General features: G+C 45.9%; 2 protein-coding genes across 2 annotated transcripts; both read left to right on the top strand.

The window, feature by feature from the left end:
- Nucleotides 1-600: 600 nt before the first annotated feature.
- On the top strand, nt 601-8950 carry cers1 (ceramide synthase 1; the record flags this gene model as incomplete). The annotated part of the gene is made up of 7 exons (XM_042342669.1): nt 601-858; nt 3937-4096; nt 4697-4877; nt 5210-5371; nt 5743-5890; nt 7162-7325; nt 7883-8950. Coding segments are annotated over 7 exons (1116 nt in total), but the record flags the coding sequence as incomplete, so codon positions are not given.
- Nucleotides 8951-12676: 3726 nt separating this feature from the next.
- Nucleotides 12677-18903, top strand: use1 (unconventional SNARE in the ER 1 homolog (S. cerevisiae)). The gene is made up of 8 exons (XM_007898782.2): nt 12677-12801; nt 14258-14307; nt 14827-14905; nt 15102-15254; nt 15867-15885; nt 16164-16194; nt 16564-16723; nt 17597-18903. The coding sequence occupies exons 1-8, from the start codon at nt 12700-12702 to the stop codon at nt 17777-17779; spliced, it is 777 nt and encodes a 258-aa protein (XP_007896973.1). The 5' UTR covers nt 12677-12699; the 3' UTR covers nt 17780-18903.
- Nucleotides 18904-19379: the final 476 nt, after the last annotated feature.

Consider the following 19379-nt stretch of genomic DNA (forward strand, 5'->3'; position numbering starts at 1 on the left):
GGAGGAGGGGGTGTGAGGGGCTGTTTGTTACCCCATCGGACAGAGCTTTATTGCTCAATCGCAGCGAAATACCTCATCGTCTGCGTCTCTCTCTCTCTGTGTCTCTCTCTCTCTCTCTCTCTGTATATATATATATATACACAAAAAAAAGAGTTAATTTCCGGGTCTCTCTTTATTTCCGTATCCTTTCTTCTGATTTTTTTTCTCTCTCTCTCTCTCTCTCTTCTGATCGGCGCTCTCGAACCACACTCTCACGGCGACGAGAGAGAGAGAGGGAAAAAAAATAATTTGAGGGGGTGAGAGAGGGGGTGAGGGGAGAGGGTGAGGGAGGGGGAGAGAGGGTGGTGGTGGGGTTCTCCCTTGTATTAAGGCACCCATTTTTTTTTGGGTGGGGGGGGAGAAGAAGGGGGTGAGGGGGGGGGTTGGGTTGGGGGGTTGGTTGGGGGGTGGAGTGGGGGGGGTGTGTGTGTGTGTAAAGGGGGTGTTTCGTGGCTGTGAATGGCGATCAGGGATCCGGGGCAGGAGGAAGATGCCAAGAGGCTGGTGATGATGATGATGATGGTGAAGGAGGGGGTACAGCAGCAGCAGCAGCAGCAGCAGCAACAGGGGGTGGTGGGGGTGGGGTTGGGGGGTGTCCAGGGGGGTGTCGAGGAGATGCCCGGCTACGCCGAGATGCTGGCCAAGAGCTTGGGCTCGCTGACCGCGGCGTGCGTGGAGTGCCGGGGCTGCGGCTTCGACCTGACCCGCCGGACCTTCGTCCAGCACTGCTGCCTGTCCGCCACCGACGCCCTCCTCTTCGTGCTCTGCGCCGTGACTTGGACTTTACTCCGCAAAGCCACCACCAGCTGCTTCTTCCAGGTCGGTTTTGTGGCTTCTTTTCCCCCTTTCCACCCCACCCCCCCCCCCCCACCCCACACACTACCACCCACCCCCACCACCGCCGCCCCCACCCACACCCCCACCACCCGGCGTCTTTTTTTTAAATGAATAATTCGTTAATTATTAACAACAATAATAATCCTTGCATTTTGGATCCCCACCCACTCCCCCTATTGGGTCTTCGAGACGTCTCAAAAGCCCGCAGCGGGTGAAGCGTTAAGCTTCGGGGTAGGGTTTTTTTTTTGCGGGGGCCGGGGGGGGGGGTTTCAGGGTTTTTTTGGGGGTGTTTGCGGCGGCAGGGGGAGTAGGGGGTGGGCAGGGGAAATCGAATAAAATTCAATCTTCTCATTTTTATTTATTTTTGGACATTCAGTTGTTTCCGCTCCGGGAGGGAGGGAGAGAGAGAGAGAGAGAGAGAGACCGCATTCCATTCCGGCAATCTTATCTGCAGGATTTCCATGTGTCGGTGGGATGCGCGGGATTCTCGGTTTGGTTTGGAGACTCTCAAAAGAACGGTGATGGGTTTCCGTGTGTGTCAGACATGCTGCCCGACCTAAAAAAAAATATGTGTATATGTATGTATATATATATATATATATATAGTATCGTCGATCAGCAGAGAGAAAGAGAAAGAGAAACGTACACAAAGTCACGTCTCAAATCCCCAAACCTCCCCCCAACGCTGTCAGTCTGTGAAATGTTAAAAGCCGTTGTTTATCGTATTTACTCTTAATCATTTTATATATATATATATATATGTGTGATGTTGCATCATGCCTAACCTGTGAAAATATGATGAATAATGCGTAGCCCTAAACTGCTGTTGCTGCTTGCTTGCCTCCCGCTGGGAGATGCCTCCTGTGCCCTTGGGTGCTTTGCCCGAGATGCGGTGGTTTCTGCTGTTGTGCCCTGATGGTTAGTGTCAGTGACCGCAGATGTCCACCTACGTGCGCTTCCCCTGGCTGGAGATCAGCAGCCGGGACCGGTTGGTGTGGGCAGCAAGAGTGGGAGGGACAGCCTCAACACAGACATAACGGGAAGGGAGCAGGGAATTGGGATTAGGGTAGGAATAATAATAATAATCCCTGCATTTGATAACAGCGCCTTATCACATCATCGAGACGTCTCAAAGCACTTCACTGCATATGCTCTGAAGTGGATTGACTGTGTATTTTGTGGGTCAAACGCGGCAGCCAGTGTCCCACACACAGCCATGGATTAAGTGACTAATTTTATTTGGGGGCAATGTTGGCCAGGACACCGGGAAGAGGAACTCCCTTCTCTTTTTGAACAGCGCCATGGGATCTTTAACTGTCCACGTGAACAGACAGATGGGACCTCGGGTTCAACGTATTATCCGAAGGGCTGGTGCTGCAGCGGGGGAAAGCGACTATCAGTACTTTTGTGTTGCAAACCATACCGGGAGATCAACAAAATCAATGTCCAGTTACCTTTTGACTGCATCGGTTTTGTTAATCATTAACACATAACAGGAGAACTTTGTTATCCTGCTCAGTGGTGGTGGGAGGCGGAGGGGTGGGGGGGGAGTTGGGACATGCAGAGCGGGCCAAGTGGGTTCATTCTCACTTGACAATGTTCTAATGCAGAATCATTTAGATATGTACTGTATAATTTAGTTAATTTTCCCATATTAAAAAAGAAACACAGATAATGTTGACCTTGGTACATCTCTGCCATAAATACCCGCTTGTTTCGTTTAAAAATGACAAGAGCCAAGTCTGATTTGTGGGAAGAGTCGGTTGGGAATTCAAACCGGCCATCAGCTCCCCAGATATGCCATTCTACCCCCTCCCCCATCGACACGCTGAGGAATAATGGCCCTCTTCACCATTTGTTACATTCCCCACATATTTATTGTGACATTTCACAACTGCATTCGTTTTCCGACAAGACAAAAAAAACGTTTAGCTTTTTGCAAATCCTATATTCATCACTGAAAGACTGGATTAACCTTTACTTAATTCTCTTTTTATGATAATATAATAATAATGATCCTTGTATTTGATATAACAGCTTATCGCATTGTGTTGAGACACCTCAAAGTGCTTCACAGGATATACTGTAAAGTGAATTGACTGCGATCCATTTCTCACGCTCTCAAAATTCCTTGAGGACGAGAGAAAATGAACGGCTCCCATTCAGGTTGTTCCGATCATCCTGGGAAACAGGTTTGGACGAAACACCCAAATGTTTACAAGACTTCTTGTGCTTTGGCAACAGTTTTCATTCACGTGGTGCTGAAACTCACACACGTTTGTTAACTTTAGAGATCACAGAGGTATTGAACTTTAGAGGTATTCTAACTTAGTCTCCTCACCAGAAGTTGCTGACTGGTGCTGGCGACCACTTGAGACCTCAATCGAGTGGCTATTGGAGGTTGAGGGCAAACACTAGACAGAGGCATATTGTGCACGTGACGTGAGAGCTCAGAATGGGTCAGTGTAGAGGAAGCTTTGCTCTGCATCTACCCCATTCTGTACTTGACCTGAGGAATTCTTGTTGTTGCAACTTGCTTTACAGATAAACTTCTAGTAATAACAAAAAACAACAAATTACATTTGTATTGTGTCTTTCACATAGGGAGGACGTCCCAAGGCGCTGGACAGTCAGGGATTTGGACCCCGAGCTGGGGGTTGGGATTAGGAGAGGGGTGGAGAGTTGGGAGGATAGGGTAGGAGACTGACCAAAGGCTCATTCGAAGAGGAGGGTCTTGAGACAGGCCTTGAAGGAGGCACGGGAGGGGGCAAGGTGAAGTGGCTGGGAACTGGTTCCAAAGGCGATAATAATAGTAACAATAATCTTTAGGTTGGTAATAATGCCTTATCACCCCGTTGCAATGTCTCAAAACTCTTCACAAGATGTTACTTATTTTGAGATGTGATTGGCAATTTGTGGCTTTTTTCCCAGGAATCGCAGCCCAGTACGGAGAGCGCTCCTTCTCCCCGCCGGCCATCCCTTCTGTTAGTTTCCTGGGATCCACGCAGGAGGTCTGTGTCTTACGGTCCAGGTGCTGAGCTTATTCTTTGTCTCTTTCAGCCACTGGGCCGGTGGTGTCGCCTCCATCCCAGAGATGCAGCTAAGATGCCAGAGAGCGCCTGGAAGCTGTTGTTCTACACCGGGTCCTGGTCCTACAGCACCTATCTCCTCTTCTGCACCCACTATCCTTTCTTCCACCACCCGCCCTCCGTCTTTCATGGTGAGCAACGCAGTTTGAGCCACATTTGCTGTGTATTTAATACAGCACCTCTCGCATAAGGATGCACAAAGGGCCCTCAACAGAGGTTATGAGGAGCTCTTAATCCTACAGCGCCTTAATCACGACTTCGAGACGTCTCAAAGCGATTCACACAGTACACTGACTGCAGAGTGAATTGACTGTATATTTTGTGGGCGAAATGCGGCTGCCAATCGCCACACGGCAGCGTGCCATGAACGGTCATGGACGTTGGCGAACAAAAGGGTTAAGAGATGTTAATCAGAAGGGTTTGAAAGCAGGGGGAGACGGTTCAAAGTGAAGAGAGAGTTCAGGAGAGAAGTGGAGCGGTGGGTGGGGGTGGGGGGAGAATATACCTGTCGCCCCTCACGCGGGGTAGCATCCCAGAGCGCTTGATGGTGGCGGAGCATGGCGCTGGGCCAGTCAGAGAGGTAGGGATGTGCCAGGGTGTGAAGGGATTTGAAGACGAGTGTGAGGAGGTTGAAATTGATGTAGCTTGAGGATGGAATTCGGGAGCGCTGGGTTTGCGAGGCTCAACATTGTACCTAGAGGTGCATTGCTCGTGTCCTCTTATCGCCGCAGATTGGAAGTCGGGGATGGAAGTTCCGAGAGATATCGCCATCGCGTATCTCATCCAGGCCAGCTTCTACGGTCACGCTATCTATGCCGCCTTCTACATGGACACCTGGAGGAAAGACTCTATCGTGATGTTAGTCCATCACATTATAACTCTGGTCCTCATCTCCTTCTCCTACGCCTTCAGGTGAGAGAGAGAGAGAATCTTGTACCAGCCATTTGCTGAAGCGCTCTGGGACGCTACCCTGTGTGAGTGTGGGTGGGGGTGCGGGGGTCTATGTAAATGCAAGTTGTTGTTGTTGCTGCTGTGGATTGTCGCTACAATCTAAAACGTTGGTCCCCAAAAAACGGGAAGAATGATGGGTCATTGGGCCCGTCAAGGTCGCACCTCACGCCAAGTCCATTCTACTCATTAACCTCTCTCTGTGTATGTCTCTCTGGCTTTCTCCGACACCTCTTACTTCCTTTTGCCTGTTTTATTCCCCAACCCTCCCCCCCCTCTCCCTTCCGCTCTCTCAGGTATCACAACATTGGAATCCTGGTGCTTTTCTTGCACGACATCAACGATATTCAGCTGGAATTCACCAAACTCAACGTTTACTTCAAAAACCGAGGTGGTGTGTACCACAGACTGAATGACGTGGTATCCAACATTGGCTGTGGCTCCTTTGCCGTGAGCTGGTAAGAAACTCCCCATTGTTAAGAGCTTCGGGATTGAGGGAATCACAGCAGATCCCATTAGCTGATCATAGGGTCCTGTAGTATATTGGTTAGAGCACTCACCTTGCAAGTGAGAGGACCCGGGTTTGATTTCCGGGCAGGGCAAACCTCAGGCAAGTTTCCTTGGCTGCCCACAAAATATACAGTCAATTCACTACGGTATATTCTGTGAAGCGCTTTGAGACGTCTCAACAACGTGATAAAGCGCTATATCAAATGCAAGTACTATTATTATTATGTCAATGACCTGAAGCCCTTAATCACTATTAAGCATAACAGAGACTGTGTGAGTCTCCTTCCTTTCTCTCTGTCTTACTCTCTGTTTCTCTTAGGTTCTGGTTCCGACTTTATTGGTTTCCCCTCAAGGTGTTGTACGCGTCCTGTCACTCCAGTCTGCAGTCTGTTCCCAATATTCCTTTCTACTTTTTCTTCAACATTCTCCTGCTTACCCTGACTCTGATGAATATCTATTGGTTTCTGGTGAGTAATTTGGACTCGGTCTATCTGCTTCTCCCCTTCTGTTCTGTCTCATGTCATCACACTGTGCTCTCTTCCCTGGCTTTTTGTGGCAGAGATGTGCTTTGCAGTCAACAAAGGTTTGTGTGTTCACATACGTGTGAGTGTATGTGTTCGTGTGCGTGCGTGTGTGTTCACGTGCGCGTGTGTGTGTTCACGTGTGTATGTTCACGTGTGTGTGTGTTCGGGCGGGAGGGGGCGTACCTGATTCCCACTTATGTCCAACCACAGAGCCTGGCTCTGTTGGACGTTTCTCTGTCTGCTCATAGATAAGGAAGTTGGGAGGGAGCCAGGGCCCTGTTCAGAGTTTATCTCGACAACTTACTGGGGAGAACAAGTCGTCCATTTGTACGACTGGGGATTGCTTATTGAGGAATTGGTGAAGAAATACAACAAACTCAGACCAACCCCAGCGCTCTAAAGCTTTTGCCTTCACTCCCAATGTCTTTTGCAAAACGTTTCAGTGTCTGCAAAATGCATGTGGTTCAGTTTATCCAAATACTTGGCTCAAACTACACGCATGTGTTACTTCCCAATTCGACCAAACTCTATAACACCACGTCCGTTATTCACACCTCCCCCTCTCCCATTCTCATCAGTTTCCCTGGTTACACATTCATTGACTTGAACATCCAAATTGCTTCACTCTTTCACTTTCCCTGCCAATACCATCTCCCTCCAGCCCTGTATTCTTCCTGTCTGTTCCCACCATTCCCCCAACTCCCCCAACTAGTTTACAGCTAGTTCGTCCACAAAATATATTCAATCAATTTGGTCACTTCAATCCACGACAGTGTGGGATACTGCTGTGCGCAATTGGCTGCTGCGTTTTGCCCACAAAATATACAGTCAATTCACCTTAAAAGTATATCCTGTGAAGCTCTTTGAGATGTGTCAACAACATGATAAGGCGCTGTATAAAATGCAAGGATTATTATTACTAGTTCCTCATTGCTTCCAGCCTCTATCAATCGCCTTCACTCCTCTGAAGCTCACTCCAAAAATACCTTTGCTTTGCTTCTCTCTCTCTTTATCCCTCTCTGCTTTCAAAACCTTTTAAGGTTCCTTTACCCACTGCTTGCCAATGTCTCTGAGTGCTCGTAAACCTGTACGTATCCGATATGAAAGGCACTGTGTAAAGTCCACGTTGCTTTTGCTCATGGCTCATCTACTATGCTTGTTTTTTCTCTGTGAGCCACATCCAACCTCAACCCAATTGCCTTGTTCTCCCGCAGTACATTGTCCTCCTAGCGCTGAAAGTGCTGACTGGTCAAATGAACGAGGTAAACGACGTCCGAGAATACGACATCGATGAGAGTCAGCCCGAGGATGAGGGTCAGCCTGTGGTCCCAGACAAGAAAAGCCCCGACCTTCACTCCAAGAACTGTTACAAAGAAGGGTACGAGGTTTCACAAGGCAAACCAAAGGAGTATTTTTTTTTACAGAGAAAAAGCCTAAAATTCAAGTCTATAACACGTGTGAATAGATTTGTTATTTGATTCAAGCTTGGGAGGTTAAAAAAATAAGGAAAATCTCCTTCCCGCAATTGTTTTGTCTACTTACCCGACGCACCAGCTTTGGCTGAAAGACCGACCACTGTCTGTCTGTGCAGCAGCCACTGGGAGATACATAAGAGCACTGCCCTGCAGGGCACCTCAAGATTTATTTTGAAATCGATTCTAATTCTGTTACCGTTGCACTTTTTTTATGTGAAAAAAAACTTACGTTTGATACAAAAGGTAGATAGAGCTGCAGCTAATGGACCAGGAGTAACATGGTTTTGGATCCCAGTCTGTGCTGAGTTTGCTGGACGGGATGGGGGGTAGCTAAACTGGTCATCCACTGCCAGAGCCTTTACCGTACAGCTGGGTCAAGAGTCGTTTTCGCTCTTCGGGATTTACTTTCCTGATCGGATGGGAACACTGACGTGATTTCCCGCTGTGTTTGTCCCCGCAGGAAACACCTAAGGAACGGGATTGTCAAGAGCAAGAGGCTATAACGCAGAGCCACCTTTCCAAGGACCTCGCTGCCATCTGGCTTTGGTGGTGAATCAAGCGGCTCAGTCTGATTCCAACTTCCCTTCATTCATTTCGGATTGAAACTCTGAAACATCGACCGAAGGCTGATGCTGCAACGTCCAACTTCCTTAGGAATCCTGGAGCTCCTGCTTTTCCAGTTCATTTCCCATCTTCCTTCTCTAACGCAATTTTTAGTTTGCTGCTTTCTACCGTAGGATTACAGAGTGGCCACATTCCCTGCTTGTCGAGACCATTATTGTTTCCGTTGCTTTGCCCGTTTTCCCTTGAAATCTGAGCGTGTCCCGGTTTTAGGGGGAAATACTTCTTTTCAGTTACCCTCCAGGAGCTGAGAACAATCCTCATCTCAAATCACTGCAATCAAATCCCCCCACTCTCTCTCCCCACCCTCTCTTCCCCCTCCTCCCACTCTAGCATGTTGCGAACTGCATCTTTCTGCGCCTTTTCACTTAACTAAACATTCCTCACTTCTGTACCCAGAACCCAGCAACCTGCGTTACATTCAGACACTGAGAGTAAACAAAGGAGAACAGGAATATGAGAGGCCAATTGAACCTGTTCTGAAAGATTATTAGTTCATAGCAGATTTTTTAATTCCACTTAATCCTCCTCTTAAGAATCTATCTTGCCTTTTAAATTGATTCTGCTTCTACTGGGGAAGTGTGTTGCTCTGTAGGCTACTTATTCATAAAATAGAATATAAATTAATGAGTGAAGCTAAAGAGATGGGGCTAGAGAAGGATCTTAAATGAATGTGCAACAGAAGAGGTATGTGCTGGACATACAGAGGATCACAGCATATGGAGAAGGCAGCGGATTACAGCCTTATCTCTCCCCCCACTCCCGACCCTGTCACCTTGAGGATAGACAGGGAATCAGCAGCCTCGCACTTCTTGAAATCCATCTGCTTGGGAGTTTAGGGTTTGACTCATCTGAAACGCACTGGCTAAAAGGGAGGGGGAAGCAGATTCGATAGTAACTTTCAAAAGGGATATATTGGATATATACTTGAAAAGATTTTTAAAAAGCTGTAAGGCTTTGGGGAAAGAGCATGAGAGTGGGACTAATTGAATTGTTCTTTCAAAGAGCCACGATGGGCCGAATGGCCTCCTGTGTTGTAGGATTCTGTCATTCGATGATCTAATGGCAAATTCCTGGCAAGAATCCTTAGGCTAAATTTTGGAATCTTTTCCATAAAATCCTTAAACGTTGGTGAACAGAAACAGACCCTTCTCTGCCTGTTTCCAGCCAGGCTGCATATGTGCGAAGATATAGGAAGAATGTTGGAGCGGTTTGTTTCAACCTGTGCAATTTGACCGACTCAGTATTCAGTTTCTGCTTCACCCACTCGTCTGCTCGCTGCTGATCAGATCCCAAACGTATGGGAGCAGGTCCCAGGACAGAAACAACCATATTCTCTCGTCTTCAAAGCACATTGTGAGGATTCACGTAAGCTTACGCACACTCTCCAGATCAGGACTGGCCTATGGTTACATCCTGCACCATTGCATTTGCAGCAACTGTTGTTCGGCCACACAACTGATGCAATGCGATTTATCTTTACATATAACGTCTTTCACGTCGGGAGGACGTCTTGAGGCGCTTTATACAGCTGGCTGGACACTCGAACTGGGGTGTTGGGGGAGGGAGGGAAGTGGGCGGGAAGAATACAGAATGTGTAATCAGCGTTATAAGGCGGATTTAAAAAGGGGGGGGGTTAAATTTAATAACATGGCATTCAGCGACCTGTCAATCAAAATCCATGAGTATTATCAGCCAGTGGAAGAAAGATATAGAATAATGTGCTGTTCGGCGAATCTATTTATTCTCTGTGCCATAATTGCATGAACTCCCGAACTCGTCCTCTGGGCTATCAGCAACCGAAATAGATGAATGAATTTTTTTTAAAAAAATGAGCCATGAGAACGCAACCCGATTTGGGATCAGGACGGAATTTTATCATATGGGCTTCCTCCACTTAAAGGACCCGCATGCCTCGGTCCTTTTAACACACGCAATCATCCTTATATACTGCCAAAATCATCGGAAAAACGTGTTAATAATCCTGCACTATTTAAAAATCAGCAATGTGTTATTCTGGAATTTTAAGGTGACTTAAGTGTTTAGTGGATTGACAGGCTGCAGGAAAATTCCAGTCAGTATTTCCTGTGTTCTTTGCTATATTGATGTATCTCCTTCCACTTTTTAAACTTTTGTTCTTCCCCCACAGATTTTTTTAAAAAAGGAATGTGACTTTTTTGATGTTAAGTGTTAAGCGACCAGCCAACTGCATCTTGCTTTTCTGTGTATGAGATTTTCTCCTTGTGTGTGAGTTTTTTTAAAAAAAATGACACTTGTTAATCCCATAGCTAGGGAAGGAATAGTATTAATATGTCTCATCATCAGGACCCTAATTAACTAATTCAATTAGTTAGCTTGCCCAATAAACATTAGTAATAATTCTTGCGTTTGATATAGCGCCTGTAATATCTCAAAGTGTTTCACTAAAGTTACTGTGAAGTGGATTTGTAGGTGAATGCAGCATTCAATTTGCACACAGCATTGTCCCACAAACAATCATGAAGTGAATGGCCAATTTTACCAAGGGGTTTGTTGGCCAGGACACTGAGACAAATTCCTTCTCTTTGCCGATAGTGCCATTTAATATCCATCTGAACAGTAAAATGGGACTTCAGTTTAGTACTACTCGCCCCAACACTGCATTAGAGCATCGGCCTCAAATTTCCAATATGGGGGGCTTGAAGTCATAACCTTAAGACATCAGCGAGGAATCCAACTCTTGATCGCGGTCTAGTGACCCCTCTCCCCTCTCTGCTGGAAGGTCATGGGTGGATGTTGGGTGAGGACAGGATCAAAGCTGTGATGATGATGGGGGGGTGGGGAGTGCTGGGAGGGTCCTGATTCTGAGATATTCCTTTGTCAAAATCAAAGTCTTCAAGCACTGTCTAAAGAAAAGAAGTGAATTGAGAAATAGAACAATCGTCAGAAACACTGTATTTTTTTTAATGAAAGATTACTTATTCCTTGTTATTCTACGGACGAGAGTGACCAGGATACATTCCCAGAGTCTTCTGCACCTGGAAGAAGGAGTGAGATAGAAACCAGTGAGGCTGGTTCACTTTTACCTAATGATGTTCTGCAGCACAACTGGTCTGGCGAGCTGTTAATATACAGCATAACTGTCGCCAACACCTGATCAACCAGCTCCTGTTCCCTGGCTGGTGAGAGTTTATTCTCTTTATGTGTGAAATAGGCCAGGTTGTGACTGAGGGACTAAAGGGTTGTATCTCCGTGTGAAGAACAATGAACCATTCTGTGATCTCTGCAGCTTCTCTCTAGACCTCTCGATGGTAGATATGAATCGGGTTTAGATCCAGTGGTTTAGATATACATATTGTCTTCTACCAGTATTAAAGAACTGAAGGAAAGCACATAATAGCAAGTGGGGGGGGGGGCGGTTTCTCCTTCAGTGCACTATGCCGGGGTGGGGGAGAACTCAAGGTTAATGTCTGTGAATCTCTTAATTGCGAGCATGATATGGTGGTATGAGCGGGAGGGTATGGTGCAAGGGGGAAGAAATTCTCCAGGTGACTCTCCCCATTGACTCTGTGAAATCACAAGTCCGAAATGGAGTTGGACATTACTGCGCCAAGATTGTGGCAGACTCTTTAAGTTCAGTCTTAATTTGGAAGCCTTTCCGCAGCCCTTAAAAGCAAACTGGCTTCCAAATTAAGTGCACATTTTAAGAATTCTCCAAAACGTCTCTTAAACTTTAAGGCAACGTGATCTTACGGGCTAAGACTGGGTAAAATTTTAGTCCTCGGATGGACCCTGTTTTGTATGTAACCCTGTTCACCAGCCAGATTTCTCCCTCTCCCCGCTTTGTCAACCATACATGGGCATGAAGGTTTGACACATCAATGACTTGAGTCTTCCATCTGTATTAATCATATTGCCTGTAACTCCAGATTTCTGTGGAGGAGCACTTGCAAATATTAATGTGAAAATAATACCAGGAAATGGATACTTTATGTAAAAAATAAAAAACAACATTCAACCGTGGTGAATTTTTCTATGCCGTTTTAATCCTCACGTGCATTAGTTAAAGATGGAAAAAAAAGTCCTTTCTCGTTTTTTATTTTATCCACACCTATAATTTAGCAGCACACACGCACACACGCACACGCAGAGGATTCACAGTGTATTCTGCGAAGCGCTTTGAGACGTCTCGAAGATGTGATAAGGCGCTGTACGAAACGCACAGATTATTATCGTTCGCCTGTTGGCCTGCAAATACACCGTATACTTGCAGGTCACCAAGTGAATGATGATAATAATAATAATAATAATAATAATAGCATTATTAGTCAGTACACCGGACAGCAATATTAATAATAATCGTTGCATTTGATCAGAACGCCTTATTGCGTCTTCGAGACGTCTCAAGCGGATCAACGGCGTATTTTTTTTAATATATAGCCACTGGCGCACAGGCGGTGGTGGATTGAGTGACCACATTATTATTATTATTATTGTTATTGATTGCCAATGCCACAACAATTTGCCTTTACATCACACCCTTCCAGCAGGACAGGGTCCTGGGTTGGCAGTGAGGTGCTATTACCGCCCCTGCCGGCTGGTGGCGCTGCTCCCGGCGTCAGGCCCGTCACTGGGAGACGCCGCGACTCGGCGGCGGAAGTGACGTCGGCAAACAAGATGGCGGCCTCCAGGCTGGAGAAGAACTTCTTGCGGCTCCTGGTGACCTGCGAGGCTATGGCGGCGGAGAAACGGAGCGACAAGGACTGGCGGCTGGAGAAGGTGATCGGGGATAAGGGTGCGCGGGTGGGGGTGGAGAGGGGAAGGGTGGGCAGCGCCACATCAGCGAGGCCTCTCCTCCTGTGACCCTCCCCCCCCTTCTGCCGATGTGATGTGGCACTCGGTTGGGTGTCGGTTTGGTTTGGTTTGGTTTGGTCGCTGACCCTCTCGCCCGTGAGTTTGCAGAGGTTGTGGGTTCCACCCCTGTGGCCCCGCGGGCGGTGTGAACCCACAACCTTTCAGCTGAAGAACTTTTAAGTCCATTCTGGTCCTCGGTGTGTGTGTGTGTGTGTGTGTGTGAGGGGAGGTGCAAAATTATAGGTGTGGATAAATCACACGATAAATCAAGAGCTGTATTATAATGTACAATAATAACCCTTATAATCCTTGCATTTGATATAGCGCTTTTCACGTCGGGAGGACGTCCCAAAGCGCTTCACAGAACACACTGTAAAGTGAATTGACTGTATATTTGTGGGCGAACGCGGCAGCCAATTGCGGACAGCAATGTCCCACAAACAGTCGTAGATTGAAATTGACCAATTTATTATTGTTTTTGGTTTTGGAGGGTTTATTATTAGGCTCTGTGTGGAGTAAGGAACTTGGCCAAGGTTTCGCCCTCTGCCTGGAATTGAACTCGGGTCTCTCGCTTGCAAAGCGAGTGCTCTTACCACTGAGCTACAGGAACTCCTTGCATTTGACACAGAGCCTTATCACGTCTTTGAGACGCCTCAAAGCGCTTCACGGGATACGCGGCAAAGGGCAGCGACTGTGTGTTTTGTGGGCGAAACGCGGCAGTCAGTTGCGCGCACCAGTGTCGCATAAACAGTCGTGGATTGAGTGACCAAATTATTATTATTATTATTATTCATTAACTATGGTTAATGTGGACGTTAAAGATCCCATCACACTATTTGAAAAGTGATGGGAGTTTTGCTATGGTGGTCTGCGGAACTACCCGGTGCATGAATTCAGTGATTCACTTCACAGCTGTTTGTGTGACAAATTGGCTGTTGTGCGCCTACACGATACAGTCATTTCACATTACATTAAAATGACTTCTCCTGAAAGGGAGAGAAGAATGAATTTTTCTTACCTCTGTTTCCTGCATCAATTGAATAGATAGGCACTGAATTTGATTCCTGTAGATTTCCGGGGACTGGACCTGTGTCCTAGATCCTGCAGAGTCTGACCACGAATGTGCAATTTATAACTAGGAGCCATGCTTCAAGTAAGTTCTATCGTAGAGGCAATGGAGCAGGGCTAATATTGGCTACTTCAACAGGGAGTAAATTATGATCGTGGTATTTTAGAGCATTATCTTGTTCCTCTGCTGAAATTAACAGAGGGAACAATCATTTTGGAACTTGATAAAGATTGTTTTGAAAAAAAGGCCAGCTTTATTTATATTGAGTGCAATTTGAGTTTTGTTCTAGTAATTGCTGTCCTTTTTCTGCAGTTTGTAGGTGCCCTTCAGGAAATGCTGATTGAACTAAAAAAACACATCAGGTAATGATCTCTTGAACAGTGTTTCATTTATCTCCTCACAATGGGTCTTCTGTATTATAACAATTGGCATGGAGTTATTGTAGTGAGAAACCTGCACACAAGACTGGATTTTTATCTTTTTGCCCATTTCTTTCACTTCCTAAAAGTATCTGCCTCTCTTCTACAAGAACATCCATGCCTTCTTCTTGTGACTATTTGCACACATGAGTGTAATTAGGCACTTTCAATACACACTGGTCTTGCCCAAGTTGTGCTTAACCCATGAAATGTGCTTCACATGCTGCATCAAATATACTACAGTCGGAGAGTTTGAGTGAGTTAATTTGCTAAACATCAAGCCTCATTTCCTCATCTGTAGTTAAAGGTTGTAGGGAGGCGGAGACATGGCAATGACATGCTTTGGTCAGAAGTGAGGGGAAACTCAGAAGTCTCTGCTTCTTTTAGAATAGTGATTGAATTGACTCTTGTGTTAAGATGGCATTGGTTTGTGAGGGTAATTGTTATGTTTATTGCAAGCAGCAAACCTGCCCCTGAGTTGCTGAATGAGTATACCCGAAAGGTGGAGTTCATGAAAGGACTATTGGAGGCTGAGAAGCTGGTAAGAAGGATGCCTTTGCATTGTAATGTTTCGGTGCTCTTCTTAAACAGTATCTTGTGGGGTACAATTTTCCATCTTGGTGAATGTCTCTGGGGAGAGAGGGGGGTGAAAGCAAAATTAAAATTTTAAATTGTAACCAGAGCACGATCGGAATAGTTATTGTAATTTTATTTTCGACTTTTTATCCCGTTTTCAGCCAAATCCTGCAGAGAAGGCCCTGGCTAATCAGTTCCTAGCTCCAGGGCGCACACCCACCACAGGGAAAGAAAGGACATCGGCCACAAAAACAGTCCACCTGAAGACGCAGGCCAGATATACGGGCGAGATGAGGAGTGAGCTGCTCAGTTTGGTAAGTCTTTGTCTTCAATAGGCACAGGTCTCTTCCAATCTAGTCCTGTTGGTGTCAAGTCAGATCACGTGTGAAGCAGTTATTTTAACTCTTTAATGTCCCGTTTAGTTACTGTCCTTTTCTACTAGATGAATAATGTTTGTGTAACCCAGCGGAGCAGAGAATTTCTCCTTCTGCCCTTGGATGATTTCCTTTCTCATCCCAACTTTGCCCAAAATACAAATTGATCACTCATTCATCTCAATGTTGCATGTAGGGAGAGGGAGGTGAGAAGGGAGAGGGAGAATGTTGTTGGAACTGCTATGTTTGCTTATATTCAAAGCAACTGAATATGTGAAGGGCCTTGACATGTTTTTGATGGTAGAACTCAACACTGTGGGTCACAGGTAGGGAGCGTGTTTATGCCAGCTGTGGTGCCAGATGTGCATTGGTGGGGATAGACTGAGTCGTGGCCTGATGGGATGGAAAGGTTCCTGGGCCACTCATGCACTCATTTTGAGTAGACGTTTTTTTCCAGGCGGAGAGGATTTTGGTCTCTGGAAGGGAGAAAAATAACTGACTGCAAAAAGATTAAGGAAGGCCTCTCTGATTTTCATATTAATTCTCTTTCAGCCATCAGCGACTTCCAGTGGTAAGTAAATATCACAGACTAATTCATTTTCTCATCTGCTTCTTGACCAACATGATTTTCTTGTCTCGAGTGAACTATTTGACAGATTCACCTTTCAATACCAGGTATTGGCACTCTGGCCCACTGACTTGAGTATTTGCTGTTGCCCTTCACTAAGGGAGGGAACTGCACGGGAGGGACCCAACGAGATTAGTCGATCATCATGAAATTAAACGAGTTGATCAAATTGAATTGTGGATCGCAGAAGAGTCCAATTTTCTACTGTATTCTTGTTCTAGGTTCTGCCAACGCTGGCCTGAGACATCGAAGGTAAGCAAAGTTTTTTTGTGGTAGTTTCATGTGTGAACTCACGGAACCCCTCTGCCTTGTGCAAACTCTCCTTGCTTTCAAAATCCTCCTTTAATTAAAAAAAACCTGCCTCTGTAGTTTTATTCACCTTCTTCCCACGTCTCCTTCTCACCTTGCTCAGTGACTCACCATGTCCCTGTGAAGCACATTGCGACCTCATCCTATGTGACAGCCACTGTGTAGTAATATTAATAATCCTTACACTTGACATAGCACCTTATCACGTCGTTGAGACGTCTTAAAGGGCTTCACAGAATATATTGTGATTATATATAATTAAATTGACTGTATTTTGTAAGTTCACGTTGCTTGTTTACCGGTTGCCTGTAGGGGTCCTGAAGATGAGAAACAGTCATCTGCCGAGATGGACGCAGTTCTCAATCACCACAACAACATGCAGGAACGACTTGCTGAGGAGATGCTCAGCCTCGCTCGCAACCTGAAGAACAACACGCTAGCCGCTCAGAACGTCATCAAGCAAGATAATCAGGTACAGTAGGAGATCTCTATAGGAATTTAGAACCATTTGGTTCATCGAGCTCACTCCACCACGGATCATTCCATGGCAACACACACGACCACCAAATAATCTGGCATTTGATACAGCGCTTTTCACGTCGGGAGGACGTCCCAAAGCGCTTCACAGAACACACTGTAAAGTGAATTGACTGTATATTTGTAGGCGAACGCGGCGGCCAATTGCGCACAGCAATGTCCCACAAACAGTCGTAGATTGGAAATGACCAATTTATTATTGTTTTGGTTTTGGAGGGATTATTATTAGGCTCTGTGTGGAGTAAGGAAACTTGCCCGAGGTTTCGCCCTGACCTGCCGGGAATTGAACTCGGGTCTCTCGCTTGCAAAGCGAGTGCTCTAACCACTGAGCTACAGGACTCCACAACCTCACCAATTTCATTTCCCTGCCTTATTGGCTGCTGCGTTTTGCCCACAAAATACACAGTCACTAGACTTTATAGTATATTCTGTGACGCGATTTGAGACATCTTGAAAACGTGATAAGGCGCTATATCAAATGCAAGGATTATTATCCATTAATATTTGTATTCCCCCATTTCCTTCTTGAATCTCCACCAATTTCTCATCCATGACTTTGTGCACTGAAATCTATAGCGCAGAAGGAGGCCATTTGGCCATCCAAGGCCACACCGAGAAAGTGAACTAATTCATCTCTGTGCAGGGGTCGGAGTGGGTGCAGATTAGCCTCTGTGTTTGCCTTTGTATCACTACACGTTAAACTAGCTCCTTGTTTGACTTGTTCTTCAATGCGTGAAGATGAAGCTGTGAGACTCATGTCAAACTGACAGCAAGCCTCACCGCAATCTTTTCTTTTCACTGTGCACAGACACTGACTCAGTCGATGAGGATGGCCGACCAGAATTTCGAGAAACTGAAGGTGGAGTCAGAGCGCCTGGAGCAGCACACCAAGAAATCTGTCAACTGGCTGCTCTGGCTCATGCTCGTGTTTGTCTGTTTCATCTTCATCAGCATGATCCTCTTCATCCGAATCTTTCCCAAACTGAGGTGACCAACGCAAACAACACCTGGAGTGTTTGTTCCATGCACTAATCCCAAACTGGAGGTTTCAGCAACCCCCTCGTCTCTTTCCGTCCCCAGCCCCCCTCCCCAAACTGGAATTAACGAGATCAACCCCAAGTAGCATCACTGCTATGGATTGAGGTTCCGAGCCGAGCCTCTGATGAGCTGCTCATGTCTAGGAGTTTGACTGTGCTGCCTGCTCGAACAGCGAGTGTTCAACGAGGAGAGAAGAATGAAGTTCAGACGATGGTCGGCTGTGTTAACATAGTGACTTACGTATGCCAATATTTGGTTAGACTATCTCCTACTAGAGATTTTCTCTCTTCCTTCCCCCCCACTCCCCCCTACACAAAAAAAAAGTCAGTGGTAATCTCATTGAACACGTTGTTTCTTATAACTGCACCATATGGGTTCGGGTTTATTGACTGCTGTGAGTGCCTGTGCACACAAGGTGTCCTGAAGTGCTCGAGCTTGCTAATCAGATCTGCTTTAATTTAAGTAACAGCTCTGGTTGTTAAGACAACACAGACTCCATTGTCTGAGAAGATAGAGGAGGATAGGTAGTTGTGGAGAGGGTCCCTGTGTGAGCTACTAAAGAGCAAATGGTAATGCAGAGAGCAGCCCCATGTCCCATTGGCTATTAGCAAAATCCACTGTTTGGTGTTAAATTGATGATATATTCCTCAACGTTCCCAGATTTGATCCTTGGGTCTGTGCTGAGTTTGTTCATCTCAGCTGTCACAGCTGTAGAAATCAGGTCAGGGCACTTACAATTGGCTTTGGCACCCACTGGGGAAGGAAGGTGGGAAGGAACAGCCAGGGTTTCTGCTCTGCATCACTCTTTAATCTCCATCCCCACCACAAAGCTGCACAGGAAGGTACGTGAGTGTGGAATTCAGTCAGTACAGGATCAGGCTCGACTACATCTTGTAGCCTGGCAGCACTTTGTCTGGACTAACGATCAATAATGATCACGGGGTGAGTTAACAGAAGGTGAATCTGTACCCCAGGATGCTATAATGGTCTTAATAAGGTAAATTGCCACATTAGAGAACTTGTACAATAAGCAGGAAATGGTTGAGGCACTACAAATAAAAGTGTTTCAAAAATCAATGTATTTCGTGCTTCCTTAACTTTCTGCAGAGTTTACAAAAACGGTACTTAAAGATTTAAGTGTCAGTCGGTTGTACTCTTGCTCAACGACGACATGATAAGGCGCTTTATCGAATGCAAGGATTACTATTGTAACAGTATATATTGCTGCTTTGATCTAAGGTACCATTATGAGCCACATTATGATTCTTGTACAGCTGCATTGGTTGAACGCTATTCCTATCTCCTGGGTCCTGCACAAGCGTTTGTTATATTTACACTTTAATTTAAACAGGATCTAAGTCTTTTTTGTATTTGAGTGGGGACTTGAACTGGTTTGCTATCAGCCTTTCTGCCCTCCACTCTCTTGACCTCCACGCAGACAATCCTTCCAACTCGTTCCCTCCCTCTCCTCATTCAAGGTCCGTCTTCAGATATAGCTCTTTGACCGTGCTATTGATCTTTTTCCTCTCCTCACTCCCCTCGTCTCCCACCCC

Source organism: Callorhinchus milii, unplaced genomic scaffold, assembly GCF_018977255.1.
Source record: "Callorhinchus milii isolate IMCB2004 unplaced genomic scaffold, IMCB_Cmil_1.0 Scaffold21, whole genome shotgun sequence".
NCBI classification, from domain to species: domain Eukaryota; kingdom Metazoa; phylum Chordata; class Chondrichthyes; order Chimaeriformes; family Callorhinchidae; genus Callorhinchus; species Callorhinchus milii.

What these genes read in the sequence shown, in the direction of transcription:
- use1 (XM_007898782.2), top strand. Translation starts at nt 12,700, where the DNA reads ATGGCGGCCTCCAGGCTGGAGAAGAACTTCTTGCGGCTCCTGGTGACC. An exon ending in AGGACTGGCGGCTGGAGAAG is followed by an intron (nt 12,802 to 14,257) that starts GTGATCGGGGAT and finishes CTTTTTCTGCAG; the next exon opens with TTTGTAGGTGCCCTTCAGGA. An exon ending in TATTGGAGGCTGAGAAGCTG is followed by an intron (nt 14,906 to 15,101) that starts GTAAGAAGGATG and finishes TCCCGTTTTCAG; the next exon opens with CCAAATCCTGCAGAGAAGGC.